The sequence below is a fragment of the Equus quagga genome, unplaced genomic scaffold (genome assembly GCF_021613505.1).
Source record: "Equus quagga isolate Etosha38 unplaced genomic scaffold, UCLA_HA_Equagga_1.0 73442_RagTag, whole genome shotgun sequence".
NCBI lineage: Eukaryota > Metazoa > Chordata > Mammalia > Perissodactyla > Equidae > Equus > Equus quagga.
This window is the reverse complement of record NW_025802777.1, coordinates 1,527,475-1,542,507: the sequence shown is the minus strand read 5'-3', so window position 1 is coordinate 1,542,507 and position 15,033 is coordinate 1,527,475. Positions and strand designations below refer to the sequence as shown.

Below are 15,033 nucleotides of genomic sequence, written 5' to 3'. Positions count from 1 at the left end.
TTCCCTCGACTTCACTTTATCGTATTTTTTTAAGTCGGGATTATGGAGATGTCATTTACGTGCAGCGAAGTTCATCTGCCGTAGGTGCAGAGTACTGGGAATTTTATGTGGTCGTGTAACCTCCACCACAATCAAGGCGTGGAACATTTCCATCGCCCCAAAACGTCCCCTCGTGCCCCTGTGTGGTCCATGCCTGGCCCGTGGCCAACCTCACCACCTCTGGCGACCACTGTTGGGATTTCTCTCCCTATAGCTTTGCCCTTTCCAGAATTCCTGTAGAATGTGGCCTTTGAGTCTGGACACAGGTGTCCTTCAAAGAGGAACAAGGAGAAAGGAAAGAAAACCTGCATCGTCCCCCTGAGGTCACCAGCCTTTGTCTCAGCACAGAGGCCGCAGGTCCCCGGTTAACACTGAGCTCCTGTCCTCTCCAGTACCTGCTCTCTCCAGAGACGGTAGAAGCGCTCCGGAAGCCCACCTTTGACGTCTGGCTTTGGGAGCCCAATGAGGTGAGTGAGGGACCTCCCCTCAGACCCCAGCATCATGGGGACCTGACCTGGAGTACCCCCATGCCTCCTCCTCTTCGGCTTTCTCCTCTCTGTTCTTTGTATTTCAAGAGGGAGATTTCCCTGTCCTTTTTTTTTCCCCCAAAACCCCCTAGTACATAGTTGTATATTCTAGTTGTAGGTCCTTCTAGCTGTGCCGTGTGGGATGCTGCCTCAGCGTGGCCTGATGAGCAGTACCATGTCCGCGCCCAGGATCCCAAGTGGCGAAACCCTGGGCCGCCAAAGCAGAGTGTGCAAACTTACCCACTCGGCCGTGGGGCTGGACCCTCTCTGTTCTTTTTTAACTTGATTCTCCAGGTTTTAATTCACACTGACCCTTGGTAGGCTCAGGAAGGCCCTGGAGACAGAAGTCGGGAAGGGGTGTCAGAGCGGAGGAGCAGGCGGTAAGGTGCAGGGGCGCCAGCCCTCCAGGGAGCACCCTCCACGGGGCACCGTCGCGAGTCCCCAGGGCCATCTGCCAATCCTGCAAACGCCCTCGGCTCAAGCTGTTGTGCCTCCAGAGGAGCAAAGCACAGAGGTGGACCCCACGCCGTGGAGGAATATTTCAAGAAAGGGGCTTAACTGCTTAGTTCTGCTGGGAGCGGGTCGTCGGCACAGGCGGCCACGCGGCGGCCGGATAAGTGGAAGTGCAGGACTGGGGGGACTGAGTGACTTTTGGCAGCAAGATATTGCTTTGAAATTTCCCTTTTGCTTTGAAAACACAAAAATGGAGACTTTTTCTTGTTAGTCTGGTTACCCAGTAATATCAATTCTCCCCTCTCTGTCTGAACCTGAAGGAAACAAAAAGTCCCTCCTTGTGGGCATCAGGCCCCCAAAATCTGCAGACTCTGCAACTTTTCAGTAACACAGAAATGCAGAAAGGCTGCCCCGGGCCAGCTCGTGCTTTGACAAGATCAGCCGCAGAGACATCTCTGCAGATCCCGGGAGGTGGGGACCCTGTGCCCTGAGCATTCACCGTCACGGTCGCCAGAGCCTAGGACGCTGGCATCTCCTAAGTGAACCACTGTCATTCGCGTGGCTCCCAGCATAAGAAAAGCCTCAGCAACACCGGCCAGGATAGCGCAGATCCCGCCTCCACTGCACCCCAGTTCACTCTGAGAAGAGCCGCGTGCCGGCCTGTGTCTGAGGGGTTGTTCTGTAGCAGATGGGACCAGATGCCATGTGCGCTCCAGCACATCCAGCCAGCAAGTGGCATGCAGGACGAGGAGCGTGGAAATTTAAGGAGGAGGAGGCGTTTGAAGTGTGCGGCCCTCACCTGCTAGGTCAGCGCATAATCAGAAACGGACCGGGAGTGTGGGAGACGGCATGGCCAGGAGACCTTCCCAGAGAAGCACTGGGACCTCTGGTCTCAACGGCACCCACTCAGCACGGGCCATGGGCTGGCCTGTCCACGGGCAGTAGACACAACAGCGTGGCTTAGAAAGCGTGGATTCCTGCTTCCAGCAGCTGGACAAGCACGGCTCCTGGAGCACATCTAGAAAATTCATGCTCCCCAAAGTCGTTTTGACTTCAGCCCATAGGGAGTAAGAGCAAAGCCCAGAGCCCCTGATGGCAAAGCCCCTTGGTGGAAACAGATGCTCGCTGCCATTCCTGCCTCCTCTGAGCACAGGGCTACTTGTGGCCAGAGAGGGAATGCTGCCTGTACACATCCACGATGGGAAGGCCGCCTCTCCATCCTCTGACACACAGGGCATGTGTACAGCTGCCGACAGCACCAGGGGTGCTGGGACCAGGGTGAAAGGAGCGAGGCAGCTCCCTGCAGGTGGCCTTGGCCTCTGTGTGGGTATCTGCCGGCCAGAGCATCTGCAGCACATCTCACCAGCACCCGGGGCAACTGGTGAGGGGTTCTGGTGCTTCCAAAAAGTATCAAGCTGCCTGCAGGGGCAAACCAGAGATGCTCAGAGACAGGGGCCCTGGCCTCGGACATGTCTGAGGATGCCATGCATTTTGGACTGTGGGCAACAAGGATAAGCAACCAAAGGGACACACTTGAAAACTTCAGCAGCCCACCCAGCCCCCCAAAACTGCATCTGGCTGCCCACCAAGTGGCTTGTGCCCCAAGAACATCAGGGCCCCCAGTGGTGGTGGTGCACCCCCGTCCGTTCAAGCAGGGGTGATGCTATATCCAGCATCACCCAGGGGCCCGGCCCCGCATCCTCCCCATCACTGAGCAGATGGAGGAAGTGACTTCACGCTGCTTTTGTTTCTCGCTCTCTGCCCTGCCAGAGCTTTCCCAGGGCTGCGCAAAAGCCAGCGTGGCTGCCTCCACCGAGCACCAGGCTCAAGGCTACGGGGCCTCCCACGTCGTCACGAGTCCTCTCTGCTCACCGTCATCCAGCCTCTGGGGCTGCCAGCGGGGCACAGATGCACAGACACATTGCTCTTGCTCCAGAGCCCCACGTATGCCACATAAGTGGCACCAGATGGTTTTGTTTGCCAATCGTCTTTGCCTCTTGACTTCGATTTCACAGCAAACATTTGAGCTCGTCGTCAGAGTTGCCTTGATCGGCACAGGGGCTGGTGGGGCGGGGAGTAAGGGATGTTGGAGCTGCAGCCCTCTGGTCCTGAGGACCAGCATGGGGATGGTGAGGGGACCAGCAGCCCCGGAAAGTGAGGCCCCTGGCTGCTGGCAAAGCCGGGGTGATGCGGGCAGCAGCTGGCTAGCAGCCTGGATGTCAGCCCTCCTGTCCTCCCACTCGGGCCCTGGACTCCCACCAGTCTGTAAGGGCCGTCGTTTTGAAACCCTGGCACCCTGCACGTGATCCAGTGTACGTCTGTACTATCCCTTCAAGGAAGATGAGTGTGTGTTAGCTTCCAGGACATTCCACCTGTGACATCCCAACGCCCACATGGAGCCTGCACGCAGGGTCGTTTCCAGTTTTCAAAATGGATTCTCACGATGCCACAGAAGTGTCTGCTCCCGAAGGTGTTCCTTTCACAGCTGTCTGAGCACGCTTTAGTTACAGGACTGCAGAAATTCACCCAACTCGCAGAGCTTGCTGTTCTCGGATATTATGTAACAAGCTAAGATGGATTTTCAGTGGCGGGCCCTGTGTTAGTGTCCTGGGGCTGCTGTAACGGAGGCACAGACTGGGGGCTTACACAAGGGAAACCTGTTTTCTCCCCTTTCTGGAGGCCGTCTGGGATTGGGGCCCACCCTAGTCAGCTCACTTAACCTTACTTACCTCCTCAGAGGCCCTTTCTCCAAACACAGTCACATGGGTGTCGGGGCTTCAGCACACTGATCTGGGGAGCACGGTTCCCTCTATAACATGCCCTTCTGGTTAGAGAAGGTCACGCAGTACGGGGCCCCAGCGGGGACAGCCGTGCCTGTGCAGGCACCAGGCAGCTGGCAGATGTGAGGATGACAGAGGCAGGGCCCCAGTGTGCGGCCCCAGGCAGAGAAGCGCTGGCTGGTGTCATGCTCCGAGCCCCCAGGGAATGTCTAAAATGTCCCTCCATCCAGAAAGCAAAGCCCACTCTGTCAAACTCCCTCTTTGAAAGTCATTGAATCTTTCTTCCCCAGCTTTGCTGGCTCCACAGTTCTGAGGTGTATTTCAATAGATAGCAACAATGACCATAAATCCTCTTTGGGACTGAAAACAAAATCTGTTTCGACTTGAGTGGGGATTTCTGTAGAAGATGGCTCAGTAAATTAAAGGGTGGGAGCAAACCTTCAGACACCACAATTAACACTTTAAAAAGTGTGTGTGGTCCCAGCGGGCCCCAGAGGGGCATGAGGAAGCGTATTCGGGATGTACGTCATCGCGCTCCTTCATCCTGCAGGCTCAGGCAAGTTCAGGGCCTTCCTGTCTGTGAAGGCCCCGTTCCCGGGTCTGCGTCAGGCGTAACTGTGTCCTGGAGCCTCGGACTGTGCTGTCCCTCCACTGAGATTGTTTCCCATGTGTAGAAATGAACAGTCATTTCTGCTGTGGTCACCTGGGAAGAGGATGCCCCCTCTCATCCGGCCACTGTCCCTTCTCGTATGGAATTCTGAACACCGGCTGCTGTTTCAAACCCCCTCATCCCTTCTAGGCGATCCTGAAGCCCCCAGTTGACAGGCTTCACTCTCGGGTTCCCCAGGAGGCAGGGGCTCACCTCTGGGAACAAGCTTGGAGCCTGGAGAAGCCGCCCGGCTTGCCCTGTGGGAACCCCCAGGACTACGGAGGGCCAGGCTGACCCCTCATGCTGACCACCCTTCTGCTCCTGCGTCTGCAGATGCTGAGCTGCTTGGAGCACATGTACCATGACCTCGGCCTAGTCAGAGATTTCAGCATCAACCCCGTCACGCTCAGGAGGTGGCTGGTAAGTAGCAGCCGCTCCCTCCCTCCTGGACAAGTTTCCTGGAGTTACACAGCAATGGACCGTGGCGCCTCCCTGATGGCGCTGGGCTTCCTCCAGTTGGAGGCGGCATCCCCATGAGGCAATGCAAGGACATTCGGCCAAGCTCCTGTCGGTCCTTCCAGCAAACACGCTTTGCCCCTAAGCTCCTGCTCTGGTGAGCTTCTCGCAGTAAGAACCAGGGAGGGACAAGCAAAGCAGCGCGTTCTAGAGCAACAATGTGTGTGAGCGAGCGTGTGCACATGTGTGTGAGTGTGAATGTGTGGGCCTGTGTTTATGCGTGTTATATGTGAGTGTGAGAGAGTGAGTGTGCGTTTGTATATGTGCACTTGTGAGTGTGTATGATTATGTGTAGGCATGTGGGGAGGGTGTGTGTGTGTGTGTGACTATTTAGCAGCAGATCTTTTCTCTTTAAATAAAATATTGCTCAGAACCAAACAGTAAGAGCCTGTTCAAGGTGTGATGGTGACTGGGGACCCAGAGCTTGTCACGTAACCCCCAGCCATCCCCCAGCCTCACATCCCGTGTGGCTCCCCTGGGGACACCCCAGTCCATGAGGTCATGGGAAAAGCCCAGGGGATGTCTGTCCCCACACCTGCCCTCCGTGTGGCCCATGGGATGTCCTCACCCCCCCGCGCCATCTCATCCCTACCCTCAGTAAGGGACGCCGTTGGCCTCTGGTGCAGATGAGGATTAGGGCTGGAGCATGGAAACAGCTAGAAGCCAGTGGGCTACGGGGTGGCTGGAGAGGAGGGCGGCAGTGGGGAACCTCTCATCTCCCGCAGCTCTGCGTGCACGACAACTACAGGAACAACCCCTTCCACAACTTCCGGCATTGCTTCTGCGTGGCCCAGATGATGTACAGCATGATCTGGCTCTGCAGTCTCCAGGTGGGTCCTGGGGGGGCTCCTTCGGGGTTGCAGCACCTCCGCTCAGGGATGCGGCCCCCACCCCCATCAATGAGCAGGTGCGCCCAGCCCCCCTCACCTGGCCCCAGAGAGTGGGCGGTCCTTGCTCCCAGGCCAGCTGCTGGAGGGGCTTCATCCTGCCCACATCACCATCCCGGCCCCCTCCTCACCCCATCCCACCCTCTCTCTAATCCAGGAGAAGTTTTCCCAAATGGATATCTTGATCCTAATGACAGCAGCCATCTGCCACGACTTGGACCATCCGGGGTACAACAACACGTACGTACACGATTTGCTTTCCTTTTAAAGGGCTCTCTGGTTCCCCTCCACACTCAGGCCAGTTCCAAGCTGGAGCTGCTAGCGAAGGCCTCCTGGGCCCCAGCTCCACCTCGGTGGGACACAGCTCCCGCTTTGGGGCTTTGTCCAGGGCCTTGGGCCTCCCTGGGGCAGGACCCTGCAAGGTTAGCACACCCTGAGGGGCTGCCACACCCTTCTGGGGCCTGGCTTCAGGCTCTGTGTCTGCAGGAGCTGAGCCCGGGCAGAACCAGAACATCCCTGCCCCCGAGGCAGGCAGTGACGCCCGCCCGTGGATGGGGGTGGCAGGCAACCCCCAACCCCGTTCTCTGGATCTCACTCCACCCACGGGCAGCCTCCCTAACTTGTTACCAGCAGGAGCAAGGCAGAGGGAAGGGCTAGAACTGAGCGACAGAAGGGGTGCAGGTGAGCAGGAGGCTGGGAGGGGACCGCGGCAGGCCGTGGGGGCCAGGAGGCCGGGCCACGCTTTGCTGGAACATTGGCCACTCCCGCCTCTGGGGACTGGGGGTGAAGGCACAGAGTTCCACACCACATAACGGCTGAAGTCCTGGCGTCCTGGCCTTGTGGCATTGGTTTGCGTTTATAGTGACGCATCGGTTCTTTCTATTGAATTTGTATATTTGTACATCGAATTTTATTGTATGCGTGGTGGCATCAAATATGCCCGAGAACCTTGCCATCATTTGTCAGGACCGGAATGGCTTCCACGGTGTGGAAGTCCATGCTCTTCAGAGCAGGCTGTCACCAGGGGCGTTCATTCCATTTCACCCTCATGATGGTGGGCAACATGCGGGTCAGCAGAGGGGCCCTAATCACAGCTTTTCTGACGTGAAATTTTCTGACGTGAAAATACATCCTGATTCTTCTCCCAATTGTCTGCCTTTTGCACATACTGAAAATTTTTGCAAGGTGCCTTAACAGAAGAGCTGAGTGCCTTCAGGGCACTGTGCTGGGGGAAGTTGAGGTTTATCGGTGGGGTCTATCTTGTAGGACTGTAAGACCTTGGGAGTCTCTATTAAAGGGGCAGCAGGGAGTCAGGAGAGCCTGGAGAAGTGAGCTCCTGGCACGGGCAAGCGCCGTTGGCTCCCCCAGCCCGGCATGCTTGCCTCCAGCTGCTGCGGTCACCGCTCACCTACAAACCTTGGTGGTGTTGCCCTGATTGGCAGGTGCCCCTGAGTTTGGGCCTGAGGCCGCCTCTGCTCTCTCCTCCCATTCCAGCTACCAGATCAACGCCCGCACAGAGTTGGCCGTGCGCTACAATGACATCTCGCCCCTGGAGAACCACCACTGTGCCGTGGCCTTCCAGATCCTGGCCCAGCCCGCGTGCAACATCTTCTCCAACGTGCAGCCGGACGGGTTCAAGCAGATCAGACAGGTGTGCGGGGTGAGGGCGCTCCGACTGCAGGGTGGGGACATCTGCAGGGAGACAGTGAGCATGACCACAGAGCAGACCCCTGTCTCCAGTGGCTGAGGCTCCCAGAAGCTCCCGGTCACAGCATTCTTCACTGGGGATCCTGGGGAACCGGCCCTCCTTCGCACCCCTCCGAGGCCCAATGGTGCCCCAAGAAGAGGTGCCCGCCCTTGGTGCATGCCTGGGATTCCACTGACCAGCCCTTCACATCCGCTGTTTAACTCAACCCTTTGAGATAAGTCCCTTCTCATCCCCCAGCCCAGGAGAGCGAGGCTTCCAGAGGTCAGGCAAGTTGTCCAGGGCAGCACAGTGAGGCCCTGGACAGACACAGGTCCAACCCAGCAAAGCCCTAACCACTGTCCCCTAACCCCCCGCTGTGGTCCCCTGCAATCTGTGACCCGGTCAGCCCACTGCCCACTTCAGATAAGAGACCTTTCTGCTCGGGGCATCTTGGAAGGAGGGAGACAGTGGCCATTTGTCCTGAGGCAAACACTTACAACCCTCCCAGAATAATGCCCCAACTCTCCCAGAATAATGCCCCTCCACGCAGGAGTCCTGCCCACACAGCCCTGTGCTCCACCCTCTGACAGTCAGGGAGGGAAGATCTCGAGGAGTGCAGGGGGTCGAGTGGTAGCCCCCGTCCTGCCAAAAAATAGTTGTGTTCGCCTCCTGACCCCCAGAACCTGTGAATGTGCCCTTATTCAGAATGTCGAGCAAATAATCCATGAGCAATCTATCAATCAAAATTGGGGTGAGTTTATTAGGAGCCAGATCTGAGGACTAGCCGCAGGCCTGGAAGGAAGGGCATCAAAGAAGTGGGGTGCACAGAGCGGTTATACACCGACTTGGAACAAAGAGCATCCATCACATGACAGGAATGTCCCTTTGACAATAGTCACGAGATTGCTTTGTTGGCACAGCAGATTGGCGGTCAGCAGGTCGGTGGTCACAGGTAAGCATGGCAATCAATTCCTAGCCTAGGGAGAGATGCTTATCCTGAAGGAGACGCCAATGTGGGGGAAGTTGCACCTTTATCTTGAGGCCATTTGTCCTTGTCTTTGGGACACAGCAAATGCTTAAAGCAGATACACAACCCATGCTCAATGGCCATGTCAGGTCCTTTTGGAAAAACAAAGTCAGGCCGAATTAGGTTTACACCAAATGGCTTCCTCCTATACTCCAGCATATCCTCTTGCTTGCCATTTGTTTATCAGGAAACGGAGTCTTTGCAGGTGCGATTAAGTTAGGATCTCTAGATAAGCTTAGCCTCCATTGCCCAGGCAGGCCCTAAATCCAATGACAGGTGTCCCTTAAGAGACAGAGGAGGAGACACAGATACGGAGGGGCCATGTGGTGATGGAGGCAGAGACGGAGTGATGTGGACACAGCCAAGGAGCGCCCGGGGCCTCCAGAAGCTGGGAAAGGCAAGAGATGGATGTCCCCTGGCACCTTTGGAGGCAGCCCGGCCCTGCAGTGCTGTGACTTCAGACTCCTGGTCTTCAGAACTTGAGCGAATGCCTTCCTGCTGTTCTCCGTCCCCCGGCATGTGGCACCATGTGCGGCAGCCTCAGGACACCAATGGCGGGAGCCATTGTCGGGTCTGAGAGCCACGTCCTGCCATTGCATGGAGGAAACCTCATCCATTCCATGTCTCAGTGGCCTTGCTTCAAGACGCACCTGATAAAGACTCAGGACTCCAGTGCTGGGAAAGCCCTCGCCCCCTCCTGGAGAACTGATAAGCTTCACTTTATCAGAGAACGACAGCCTTGGAAGCCATTGTCTCCCCGTCCACACTTCCAGGAAGTTCGGAGCTAAACACAGCGCTTAATTACAGTCCTTACTGAATCACCTTTCTGGGTACAATGAGCCCCCTTTATCTGAAGGCTCTCTGGCCTCTCTCCCGTGTGTACAGAACCAGCCAGCAAGCGTGTGCCATGGGTTATAAACCACAGTGACTCTTTCTCTGACGGCAGCAAAGAGACAGATCGTGAAGGGAGGGGCTGCATTTGCCCCTGCCCCGTGGCTGCCCAGGGACGAGCTCCTCCTGGAGTACCACCCAGAGAACCACAGCGGCTGAACGCCCCTACATGCCTGCGGCCCTGGCGGAGACCCCACTGGGGAGAAGGGCCACTGCCTGGTAGAGCGGCTGCCCGTGGAGGGGTCTTCCTCACGCCATCCACCCTGGGGACACACAGGGTTTTCCTGCCTTATTGGACAACTGCCAACAAAAGCAATTGTCCCAATTTTTAATTATATTTTGTCATTCAATGTTTGGAGGGACAACTCCTCATGAGAATAGATCCTTCACTACTAACACAATTAAATCTTTACAGAGAAATTGCACAATTCAAAATGCTAGGGATGTTTTCCCTCCCCCAAAATACATTTGAGGTGATCTGGATTGACTGATCTGAGTCCTGTGTTTGAGGCTATGTCTTTATTTTCTCGGAAAAGTAGAACACCATACCCAGCACAGAGGTATATTCTGTAAATGTTTGTGGGATGGATGGACGGGTGGATGGATGGATGGATATGGATGGTTGGATGGATGGATGGATGGTGGGTGGATGGATGGATGGGTGGATGGTGGATGGATGGATGAGTAGATGGATGGATGGATGGTGGGTGGATGGATGAGTAGATGGTTGGATGGATGGATGGATGATGGATGGGTGGATGGATATGGATGGATGGATGAGTAGATGGATGGATGGATGGATAGTGGATGGATGGATACATAGATGGATGGATGGATGGATAGTGGATGGATAGTGGATGGATGGATACATAGATGGATGGATGGATGGATACATAGATGGATGGATGGATGGATACATAGATGGATGGATGGATGGATACATGGATGGATGGATGGATACATAGATGGATGGATGGATGGATGGTGAATGGATGGATGGATGGATGGATGAGTAGATGGTTGGATGGATGGATGGTGGATGGATGGATGGATGGTGGGTGGATGGATGGATGAGTGGATGGATGGATATGGATGGATGGATGGTGGATGAATGGATGAGTGGATGGATGGATGGTGGATGGGTGGATGGATGAGTGGACAGGTGGGTGGATGAGTAGATGGATAAATTGATGGGTGGATGAGTGGACTGATAGATCATCATGGCTTCGAATTATGTTACTTCTCCTAAACCAATATTTGGTTAACAAGGTAATAAAATATTTATACTAAAAAACTTATTGCATCCTCGTTTTCACATTTGTGAATAGAAGAAGGCTATTCAATATAATCTGACTCTGCTCATTCGCAAGCAATATAAGCATGTATAATCACATGCAGAAAGATAAGAGGAAAAAATTACCCTTGGAAAATCTGTTTTTGACCTCCAACAACAAGATCTGGAAGGAACAAACCATGTGTGTAGATTACTGAGTCGAGGGGAAGCCTTTGTCCTTGGCTGAAACCCGCTAGACCCCACAGGGACACACAGGCTAAGCCTGCCATCGTCCTGGCAGGACCCAGCGTGCGAGGGGCCGCCTGGGCTGAACCCCCAGCCTTCCGCTCACCCACTGCAGCCTGGGCGAGTCCCTTGGCCTCCTGAGGGCTCAGCGTCCTTATCTTAAAGGTCAGGACAGTGATCCTTAGAGACGCACGCAGAGCTGGCGTGAGGACCGAATGACAGCGTGTGCGAGGGCTCGTCCGGGATGGGCGCCCGCGGAGGGATTGTAAGGTTGTGCACGGCGCTAACGCTTTGCCCTCTCACTTTTCAGGGGATGATCACATTGATCTTGGCCACCGACATGGCAAGGCACGCAGAAATCATGGATTCTTTCAAAGAAAAAATGGAGAATTTTGACTACAGCAACGAGGAACACATGACTCTTGTAAGGAGGCTCGGTGACCTCTCTGGGGGGCTGGTGCATGAGTCCCGCCCTCCAACTCAGCCTGGAAGCCGAGATACCAGAATTCTTACCCTTGCCCTGGAGGGAGGTGTCACTCAAGCTGGTTTTCAAAGTCACACCTCCTACCCGGGGGAGCCCCCCAGAGGGCCCCTCTCCTGCTTAGGGGCATCGTTTCCCATCCCTCCATCTCGTTCTGGTTTGGAGGTGATAAGTGGCGAAGACCATTCTTCTTGCTCTGGTTTCCTGAGAATCAAGTTGGCTTTCCCAGGAAGGTGTGGCCCACAAGACACTGAATACCAGCTTCTGTCTAGAGATGGAAGAGGCATGAGTAGATGGTAACCCCATTGGATGCCTTTTTTTTTGAGGAAAATTAGCTCTGAGCTACCAATCCTCCTCTTTTTTTTTTTTTTTTTTTTTGCTGAGGAAGATTGACCCTGAGCTAACATCCATGCCCATCTTCCTCCATTTTGTATGTGGGACACCTGCCACAGCATGGCTTCATAAGCAGTACGTAGGTCCGCGCCCAGGATCCAAACTGGTGAACCCCTGAGCCACCAAGCAGAGTACACGAACTTGACTGCTGTGTCATGGGGCTGGGCCCTGGATGTCTCTTTTCTCCCCCTGAAATGTGAGGAAAGGCCAGCTGAGATGGGGAGACGGGGCAGGAGGCCAGACAATGGGCCAGGCGGAAAGGAACCATCAGGCCTTTACTCACTCACTGCAGCTGAGCAAGCCAGGGGCAAAAGGGTGCCAGCTCCCCATGTCCCATCCACCCGACCAGCTGACGGTCGGGGGCTGGGAGAGGCAGAGGGTAAGGGCCAGGAGAGCACAGTCTGGGTCAAAGTGGAGGAAAGGGCCTCAGCCAAGGTCCCACGGGAGGCCGAATGCAGGTGTGTGTGAGCGAGCGCCCTGCCGTGGGGCCACATCTGGGGTCAGGTGGCCAGGAAGCCTGGCGGGAGGGGCCGGAGCAGGACCTGGAGGGACATACTCAGGCGTGGACAGTGGGAGAGGAGGCTTCTGCAGGACGGTGGCCTGAGTGGGGCCTGCATGCAGCAGGGAGCACACAGGCAGGCAGAGAGCCCGGCCAACGCAGGGCAGACGCCGGCCTGGAGCAAGGCCGAAACCAGCGCCACCTTCAACAGTTGTGTATTTGCTGACTCCAGGCTGGAGGGGGCAGGCGGAATTGGAGTTCTGCCCAATGGCCGCCCATGGGGTCAGCAGCCAGGGCTGTGGCTCCCACTCCCTCCCGCCCTGGGGTTCAGGGGCATGGGGTGCGCCCTAAGCTCTTATGTGAGGGTCCCCTTCACCCTATATTCTAAACGTGCCACTTTGTCGCTCGGGGGTCCTCGCGCCCTCCACCTCAGGGGTCTTCATTCCCTTCGAGCCTCTGCCTCCTCACGATGCGTCTCTCTACTTTTTTGTGTATCCTCAACAATCAAGAGGACGTTTTCAGACTTTACAATGTATAGTTTGCGTTACAAAGTGTCAGCGTGTTCAGAGAGCTTTTCTACTGTTCAGGCCCCTCCAAAAAACATTCTGATCCTTTGGGGGTGCAGTGGTGCCCCTGTTCTCCCCGGGTGAGGCTGAGGAGTCTAAATGCAGAATGCGAGGCACCCACTTCGGCATGAAAGGTCACGCCCTTGGAGGGAGGCAGCCCAGCTCCATCCGTCATCCCCCTCCACTCACCCCCACCCCGGCCGGCCAGCATCACCGCCCTCGGCTCCTCCTGCCTGTGACAGCCAGCCTGACCCCAGCAGCAGCAGCGGCACGTGTTCTGTGTCCCGTGGCCTAATTGCTAACCTCTTCTTCCAGCTGAAGATGGTTTTGATCAAATGCTGTGACATCTCTAACGAGGTGCGTCCGATGGAAGTCGCGGAACCCTGGGCGGAATGCTTGCTGGAGGAATATTTTATGCAGGTGAGAGTGTCGCCCTGCCGTCCTGCCTCTTGCCCTCCTTTCAGCCCCTTTATCAGGGCTCATGGTTGACCGACGTGCCAAGGTGGCCTCGCCCATCAGGCAGCGGACGGTTTTGCCCGCCTCCAGGAAACCTGCACAGCAGGCGTGCATCAAAAATGAAATAGGTTGTGATTTGAGATGTGAAAGACAGTGGCGACCCGGAAAAGCTAATGTTGCAAAACTGCCACCCACTGCCACTAATTGAGCTGCTCTGAGGGGCAGACGTGTCAGGCAGGCCGCCTGGACGTCCAACAGGAAGAGCTGCAGAGCCGGGGGGAGCCCCGGGGGCAGGGGGGACACGCAGGTCAGCCTACCTTGTGGCCGTGGGGAAGCTCTGAGACAGAAAGCCAAGCCAGCCTAAGATGGAAAATGCTGGAAAGGACAGTAAGCCACTGAGTGCAACAGCTTGATGAAGCCCGGGAGAACACGGGAGGTGTGGGGGGTTGTGTCTGTAAGCTGCTTCTGCTGCTGAGTGGCCCTGCGATGTGCTGACCAGCCTCTGCCTGTCCCCCACTCGGTCCTGGCAGCAGGCCCTGTGGGCCCAGCAAACGCGCTTGTTGGCACTTACGGTGTTGTCATCTCTCCTCGTTACTGATGTAGGTCCTGCAGAGCCGGGGCGGGGGGGGTCGCTGGCTCATTCTCCTCTTCCTCTGAGAACAGCGATCTGCAGTGCTCTCCAGATCCCCCGGGCCCTTCTTTCTCTGACATTCTGCCTCCTGCATCCTCCACAGAGTGACCGCGAGAAGTCGGAAGGCCTCCCCGTGGCCCCTTTCATGGACCGGGACAAAGTGACCAAGGCCACCGCCCAAATTGGGTTCATCAAGTTTGTCCTGATCCCGATGTTTGAAACGGTGACCAAGGTGAGTGACCGTGACCAGACAGTGGATGACCGGACAGAGAAATACACATATGTGCACACCCATGTATGCACACACACACACATGCATCACACACACTCGTGCACACACACACACGCACGCTATGTGCTGTGGCTCCTGCCCAATGCCCGTCCTGAATCGCCCCCTCCACCTTAACACAAGCACGTCCAAAATGACCTGGCCTCCTGCCCCCGCCAGGCAGTGACCCAGCAGCAGAGCCCCAGAGCCGCTCGGCTTCCCCTTGGCCAGCCTGCCGGCTCTCAGAGCCCCTCGCCACAGTGTCTCTCGGAGATACCCGCATGCCTCGCCCCGCTCAGGGCCCCAGCCAGGAGCCTGGGCAGCTCCTCTCATCTTCGCCTTCAGAAGAACCTCCTAACCTGCCCCCACCTCCACTCAGCACACGCCCATCTTCAGGAAGGAGACTGTCTGCGCCTCTCTCCTGAACCTTCCATGGCTCCCCGCTGCCCCGCCTCATTGCCCATGTCCCTGTCCCCCCAACACTCCTGTCTTGCAAGACAGCCCGTACCTGCTAGTCCTCGCCTTCCTTCCACCCTCCACCTCTGAGTGCATCCTTCCTTCCCCTGGGGGTCCCCAGCCTCTGCCCCATGCCATCCTGCCAACCTTCTAGAGCCACATCAGCACGTCCTTCTTCAAACCCTAAAGCACTCTTACTTCCCTGGGAACTCGCCTTCTTGTACGTGACAGCCCTTCCACCAACTGGGGAGCCTTCACCTCGGGCCAGCGGGTGCCCGGCCACCAGGGGTGCAGCGATGTGAGGATGG

General features: G+C 56.3%; 1 protein-coding gene across 3 annotated transcripts in view; it reads left to right on the top strand.

The window, feature by feature from the left end:
* Positions 1–15,033, top strand: part of PDE9A (phosphodiesterase 9A) — an 89,671-nt gene that overhangs the window by 71,920 nt on the left and 2,718 nt on the right. For all 3 annotated transcript variants that reach the window (XM_046651693.1, XM_046651692.1, XM_046651695.1), the window contains 8 exons: positions 432–506; positions 4,782–4,868; positions 5,690–5,794; positions 6,009–6,091; positions 7,346–7,502; positions 11,286–11,399; positions 13,230–13,334; positions 14,105–14,233. In XM_046651693.1, coding sequence (XP_046507649.1) covers positions 432–506; positions 4,782–4,868; positions 5,690–5,794; positions 6,009–6,091; positions 7,346–7,502; positions 11,286–11,399; positions 13,230–13,334; positions 14,105–14,233 — 855 coding nt within the window. The remainder of the gene's footprint in view (positions 1–431; positions 507–4,781; positions 4,869–5,689; positions 5,795–6,008; positions 6,092–7,345; positions 7,503–11,285; positions 11,400–13,229; positions 13,335–14,104; positions 14,234–15,033) is intronic.